The sequence below is a fragment of the Acomys russatus genome, chromosome 3 (assembly GCF_903995435.1).
Source record: "Acomys russatus chromosome 3, mAcoRus1.1, whole genome shotgun sequence".
Classification (NCBI taxonomy): domain Eukaryota; kingdom Metazoa; phylum Chordata; class Mammalia; order Rodentia; family Muridae; genus Acomys; species Acomys russatus.
Genome location: NC_067139.1, coordinates 37775433 through 37782186, shown reverse-complemented (window position 1 = coordinate 37782186; position 6754 = coordinate 37775433). Strand labels below are relative to the sequence as shown.

General features: G+C 52.2%; 1 protein-coding gene across 2 annotated transcripts in view; it reads right to left on the bottom strand.

Moving 5' to 3' along the window:
- Slc34a1 (solute carrier family 34 member 1) overlaps window positions 1-6462 on the bottom strand; it is a 16483-nt gene extending 10021 nt beyond the window's left edge. Inside the window, exons 1-9 of one of the 2 annotated variants that reach the window (XM_051172234.1) lie at window positions 6359-6462; window positions 5639-5768; window positions 5356-5505; window positions 5142-5270; window positions 4856-4999; window positions 3630-3741; window positions 3333-3528; window positions 3151-3246; window positions 1493-1576 (exon numbers count right to left, since the gene is read on the bottom strand). In XM_051172234.1, the coding sequence (XP_051028191.1) occupies window positions 1508-1576; window positions 3151-3246; window positions 3333-3528; window positions 3630-3741; window positions 4856-4999; window positions 5142-5270; window positions 5356-5505; window positions 5639-5747 (1005 nt within the window). In that variant the 5' untranslated portion in view covers window positions 5748-5768; window positions 6359-6462 and the 3' untranslated portion in view covers window positions 1493-1507. Of the gene's footprint in view, window positions 1-1492; window positions 1577-3150; window positions 3247-3332; window positions 3529-3629; window positions 3742-4855; window positions 5000-5141; window positions 5271-5355; window positions 5506-5638; window positions 5769-6358 lie in introns of those variants that run through there. The other variant, XM_051172235.1, reaches the window with a different exon arrangement.
- Between the last annotated feature and the right edge of the window lie 292 nt (window positions 6463-6754).

Genomic DNA, 6754 nt, shown 5'->3' with positions numbered 1-6754 from the left:
AGCCATCTGCACAGTCAACCTCTCTGCACTCCAGTTGTCTCCATAACATAAAATCCCTAATGGTACCTTCTTTCCCCACAGGCTAGTTGAAAGCATCTTGGAAGAGGGAATTGATATTTAAGAGCCTACGGGGACACCCTAGATTGAGACACTTCTGGGAACTGAAGAAGGTGATTAAGTTCACAAAGAACTGCCATACTTCAAGAGTCCTTCCTCAGGAGAGAACCACAGAGGATGTGGGCTGGCACAATAGCTTCCCCTCTTGGGGCATGGTAGCTGTGGAGCCTTTGTTCTGGACACAGGAGCACTCTGGGCCAGTAGCACCATCTGGTGGCTGAAAGGAGAACTTCTCAGAGCATCTCCGTCCACCAGCCATGAAGGGGTCGGAGTGCTCTGGGGCACGCACCATGGGCGGAAAGAAAAATGGATACAGACGGAGGCGGTACCTTCGCCTAGCATCTGGGAGATGCAGCTGCACGGGGAGTGGGGATTCCATCAGGATCCAGACCTTTCCTCCATTGTAGGAACCAATAACAGGAAGCCATCGTGCCTCTCTGAGTGAGGCTGTTTCCTATTGCAGACTGGGGAGGGTATAATAACAGCTGTCCCCTGGTGCCAGTCCTCCAAAGATGCTGTTTCCATCAGGCAGGTACAGCAGTCAGTTGACAGTGTGACTCACAGGAGGGTACCAAGGACAATGCCAGGTCACTGATCATCCAGAAGTCTCAAACACTCAAATGACTTTCTTCCCCCTATTGAAGGTTCCTACCCTCCCTGGGCGGCACAGGTTCTCTGGAGATTGGTTTGATCCACGTCAGGTCCAGTGTGGTGAAGGCTGGCGGCCACGAGGAGTTGTGGGAAAAAAAAAGCAGGGAAGCTTTGAGGCCAAAGAGTGGTGATGGTGGGGGGGTGGGGTTAAAAAGGAGTCACCAGCCAGGCGTGAAGGCTCACGCCTTTAATAATCTCAGCGCTCGGGAGTCAGAGGCAGGCGAGTCTCTGTGAGTTCGAGGCCAGTCTGGTCTACAAAGTGAGTCCAGGACATCCAGGGATACACACAGAGAAGCCCTGTCTCCAAAAACAAACAAATAAAAAGGAGTCACCAAAGCACATCCCAGGAGTACATGATGTGCTGTCTGAGTCACATTCCTGCAGGAGACCGGTCCAGAGGAAGGCAGAGAGCAGGGAGGCTCAGATCCAAGCTTACACTCCAAGCCAAGAAATGTGACCTGCTGTTACAGAAAAAGGTGTTTTGCTAGTGCTAGGACCTGAAATTCCAGCAAGCAATGGCTGGGGCAGCGAAGATCCTGAAGACAGGCCCAGCTGAGGGAACTTGGCAGTTAACTTCACAGGACTGACTTTCAGTTCTCATTTGTGTAACAAGGTTCACCTTGCCAGGCTTGCTCCGGGAGTACAGTGGGTGAGGAGGTTCGAGGCACAGGTAGAGACTTGCCCAAAACAGACGTCAGGCCGGAAATCTCTCCATGGCTTTTTTTTTTTTTTTTAAAGATCAGTATGTGATTTCTCTTCCTTTATCCAGACTGTGCGTTCCGAGGCTGCAGTGACTCACCGAGCTTGCCTGAGAGTGCCAGAGAGCTCATGAGAAAGAGATCACAAGGCCAGCATCAAAGCTGTCCATGGGGGCTTTTTGTTGTCAAGCTGCCTTGAACTTCCAGGAGAGCAGAGCTGGTGCTGTGTGCCACTTGGGATGCAAAGGGACGTCACAGGGGCGAGTTGATGAGTGCTTTCTATGAGTGCTGCCACAAAGGTCCAAGAACAGCCACCAGCAAAGGGAGGGAAGCTGAGGGTGGGCCTGCGCCTCTGCTGTGCGATTTGGATTTCCCTGTAGCTTTTCTAAATGGAGCTATTTCTTGTATGCAATAATTAGAAGAAGCAAATTTGGAAGATTGTAGTTTGGTGAAGCATTTTCCCCTTTATGGCTGAGTAAGAAAGTATGCTAATTGCTAGCTTCCTTGTGTGCCTAATCGCCTTGCTATTGTGCCTTGTACCATAGGCCTAATGGCTGAGCCACCCGTGTGCAACCAATCTGAACAGTTCTTCACTCTGGTGAAAGAGTCCCCTGCCAGCACCAGTAACCACTGTGTCTCTTAGGGGGCCACCCAGTGTGACAGCCAGTCAACCACTGTCTTGCTCCTTAGCTAGAATGAATCCTAGTGTCCACGTTTCTCAATATCCTTGTGGCACTCTTTGCCCACCTCCATCCACATTGCTCATGCCTCAAGGCCCAAGCAGAGCTGAGCCCCAAGCGCCCATGTGGCAAGCAAGCCTCCTTGGGCCTGTGTCTCTATCTGTGAAAGCAAAAGGTTGACCTTGATCCATGGATCTCCAAACCTGAGCTGGGAGCAGTTAGAGGGCAAGTTGGAGACAAGGCAACTGGGCCCATTCCCAGAGATTTTTTTTTTTTCCCTGATTCAATTGGTCTAGGAAGGAGGCATACATATTATGCCATGGAGTTCTGTCTAATATGTATCTAGTTTACATCCCTCATACGTTCCTATGTGGTATTGATGCTGCTAGTCTGGGGACAAACAGCTCTTTGAAAACTACTGGGTCATGCGCACCTTTAATCCCGGCACTCCGGGTCTACAAGGCGAGTCTAGGACAGCCAAGGCTACACAGAGAAACCCTGTCTAAAAAGAAGAAGAAGAAGAAGAAGAAGAAGAAGAAGAAGAAGAAGAAGAAGAAGAAGAAGAAGAAGAAGAAAGAAAGAAAGAAAGAAAGAAAGAAAGAAAGAAAGAAAGAAAGAGAAAGAAAGAAAGGGGCTGGAGAGATGGCTCAGAGGTTAAGAGCACTGGCTGTTCTTCTGAAGGTCCTGAGTTCAATTCCCAGCAACCACATGGTGGCTCACAACCATCTATAATGTGATATGATGCCCTCACATGCAGGCAGGAAAGAGAAAAAGAAAAGAGAAGCACTGGGTCAGATCACTTCCAAGCCAATGCTGGCATACAGCCGATAATTGCCTACAGCAGTGTGTACAGCCAGGAGGGGTTACCAGTGTTTGACATAGGCACACAGATGCAGGAAAATTGCATGTATCTGCTCTTTCCTAGCTAAGTGCTTTCTAAGGTCTAAGAAATAAATAGGCACCAGTCTAAAGATGGTGTCGTCTTTGCTGGCTCTGGAACTCACCTCTGTTGGGTCTGGGCGGCACCAAGTCCGGATGAGACTGTGATTCCTCAGGGACTCGTCCCCCACAGCAATGCTGGTGATCACAGACTTATCCAGCTGTGACAAGATGATGATGATGGGGGGGGGGGCAGGGCCACTCGCTATCCCACACCTGCGCACCCCATGCCAGGCCCTGCCCTCACCTGAATGATGAGCCTTGTGAAGGGTTCTGTGATGACCTTAAGAAGGTCAGGGGCATCACGGCCACCACGGATGTTGAAGGAGGCAACCACCAGCCCGGTGACATGATGCAAGTAGCCCGTGGCAGCCTCCAGGGGCAGCAGGACCAGCACAGATAGCCAGTTAAAGCAGTCGTGCACTGTGGCCCCTGCAAAAGCCCTAAGCAGGGATGCCATATTGCAGGACAGCTGGACCCCAGGTGTACCCAAGCTGAGGGGTCTTGGCGTTTTGCCTTCTCCCACCCTCCTTCCCCAGCTCACCGCCTGAAATCAGTCCTGTCCCCTGCCTGCATTAGGGCCACGATGGTGTTGGTGACAGAGGTTCCGATGTTGGAGCCCATGATGATCGGAATGGCAGAGCTCACCTCCAACACTGGCAGGAGAGGGACCTCTCAAATGATGGGGTTCTGTCCCACAGTGACTCTGATCAGGCCCATGACTTGTGTCCTAATCCCAGGCAGCATTTTCCAATGTACTCTTGGCTTCCTAGGCTGAGCCTCACAGATCTATGTGTGCAGGAGCTGTGTAATTACACGTGTGTGAGCATATCCACATGTGACAAGACAAACACGCATATATGGAGTGTACCCATGCACTCTTCAGGATGAACTTGTGCATGTGACTGAATTATGAAAACTCACACCTTGTGCAGTCCGCATTTTGTGCTTGTGCAGGTGTGCCTTATTCACGTGTGATGGTTGGGTGGTTTTGGTTGGTTGGTTGGTTGGTTTGATTTTTTTTTTCTTTTTTTTGCTTTGTTTTTCCAGACAGGGTTTCTCTGTGTAGCCTTGGCTGTCTTGGTCTCACTTTATAGACCAGGCTGGCCTCGAACTCACATCGATCCACCTGCCTCTGCCTCCCAAGTGCTGGGAGTGAAGGTGTGCGCCAGCATGCCCGGCCACACAGCCTCTTATGTAAGTACTGGAAATTCAAACCTGGGCCTTCCCAGTGTGCAGCAAGCCCTCTTACCCACTGAGACTCCTTAGCCCCAGGTAAAGGAGATTATTCTTGATGGATCTGGGTAGGCTTCATCCAATGGGATGAAAGAGCCTCAAGTGTAAAACTGAAGCTTCCAGGAGGAAGAACCTCCACCTGTGGCTCACAGGATCAGCTTCTGCCTGCACGTGCTTACCTGCCCTTCCAAATGGCTCACACTGTACATATCAGACTTGAGCGCCCAGCCACACAGTCATGGAAGTCAGTTCTTCCAGTAAATCACACCCTATGTGATGATTTTTACAGATTGTCCCTGGCTTTGCTGAGTGACTGTGTGGCTGAATGGAGGTGAGCCTTCTGGGAGCTATGCTGCCCCCCTTCACACCTCCAGCTCATGGAATACCTCTCCTGCTCACTCATGGTCCTGCTTTGGGGGACAGTGCAGGAGATGCTGAAGCCCCACCCTTCCCCTCAGCCTCTGGTCCACATGTTTGCCCTCCTCCTGAAGCACCAGGCCTCTGTCTATCCCTGCTCATGCTGGGCCAACTCACAGCCAGAGGAGACCATGCTGACAATGATGGATGTTGAGGTGCTGGAGCTTTGTACCAGCACGGTCACCAGGATCCCCACCACCAGCCCTGCTACTGGGTTGGACAGGATGGCGTTGTCCTTGAAGATGTCACCAGCCACCTTCCCTGCAGAACATGAGCCAGCATCAGCTGAGGTCCTTCTGAACCCCTCCCCGACCCTCCCCGTGGCTCCCCTGGCTCCCCATAGCCCCTCTACCCCCTACCCCTTATAGCCCCCCTGCCCCCGCATCCTCCCCACCCCGGCTACCTCCAGCCAGCTGGAAGGCAGAGCTGAGCACGTCCAGGGAGCAGACAAAGAGGTAAAGGAAACCCAGCATCAGAGGCACCTTGAGGAGCTTTGTGGCAGCCTGGGCAAGCTTCTGGGATAGCCTGGGCTCTGAAGGTGGGACAGGCATGAGTCCAGTGGGCAGGGCACTAGGCCAGTGACTGCCCGTGCCCCTGCTGCCCCCAACCTGACCCACCTGGCTTTTGCTCCTCTTCCTGGGCCAGCTTGGCTGGGAGCGGGTCATGGCATTCCAGGACCTCCCCATAGGGACTGCTGTGCTCTGTGAGTGTCACAGGGCTCAGACAGGAGAAGGCATAGGTGGATGTCCCTGGAATCCTGTGCAAGACTGAGGAAAGAGGCTGATTAGGAGGTACCAGAGACCCAGGGGCCCAGGAGAGACAGGTAGAGGGACAGCCAGCTTTAGCAGGAAGTAGGCAACTGTGGGCAATCAGGATTCAGGGCATGGGAACAGTACTTACCTTGTGGGCTGGGCACATAAGCAAAGGCTGCCCCATGCACCATGTGTCTCCCTCGTACTGGAAGTGGGGAGACTGCTGGTCCCCCCAGTCTCTCTCCATAGGACATCATACTGGGCACCCACAGTGAGTCCTACGTATCAAGAGGTGGGAACAAATGTGATGGTTGCTGTGTCTGGGACACTCAAGCCCACATAGATGACATCCAACTTAGGGTGCACAATCCTGTCCATGCATCTGGAGATGCACACCCAGGTGCTTGTGACAGACCTGAGCAGACATTCATCTGTCAGCAAGGTTTTGTAGCTGTTTTGTTTTGCAGTGCTGTAAATAGAACCTAGAGCCTGGGCACAGTAGGCAAGCATTCCAATGTCGGGCCACGTCCCCAGTCCCAACAAGCGTTTCTTGATCGTGTAGAGTTTCCTAAATTTCGAGTTAGATGCTGGGGTACAGTGGTAACTAAGACACACACAGCTGCAAATGACGTAATCTCTCAGTGCATAGAAATGGCAACCAGGTGTGATGACAAGCACAGATACCACTCTGCTCCATGACAAGGCAGGAGCTCTTGAGAGAAGGAAGACCAGGGATTATTTTAGCTCAGGAGGAGCAGAGCAGGCTGGATTGGGATGTCACGAGGGCCAGGAAGAGGAAACACAGAAGAAGCTGGGGTGATGGGCTAGGGCTAGGATTGGGGTTTAGACACGGGGGCCCTGGACTCACCTTATGGTCCTATGCCTCAGCTCCTGCCTAGGAAGTCTAAAGAAGAGCTGAGACCCTCCTCTTTATACCCTCGGGTCAAGGGCAAAGTCCCTAGAACATTAGCTGCCTTCCCTCTGTTCCCCACTAAGTTAACTTTACCCCAAGATTCCTCCCAGTTAATTGCTAACCTTCATCTCTGCAGGGGCAGTCTGTGGTCAGGCTGCCCTCTCTCACTACACCAGCCTGGAGCACAACCCGGCAGGGCACAGGCTCCTGCCTGTCCTGCACAGAGACCCTGGCTCCACTCAGACACTTTGTTCTTAGGGACTAGAAAGTGATTCTGTGGCCGGACAAGACACCGAATATCTATCTATCTGCATCTGAATGTCTGTGTAGTTCTCTGTTTGCCTTGAGGGG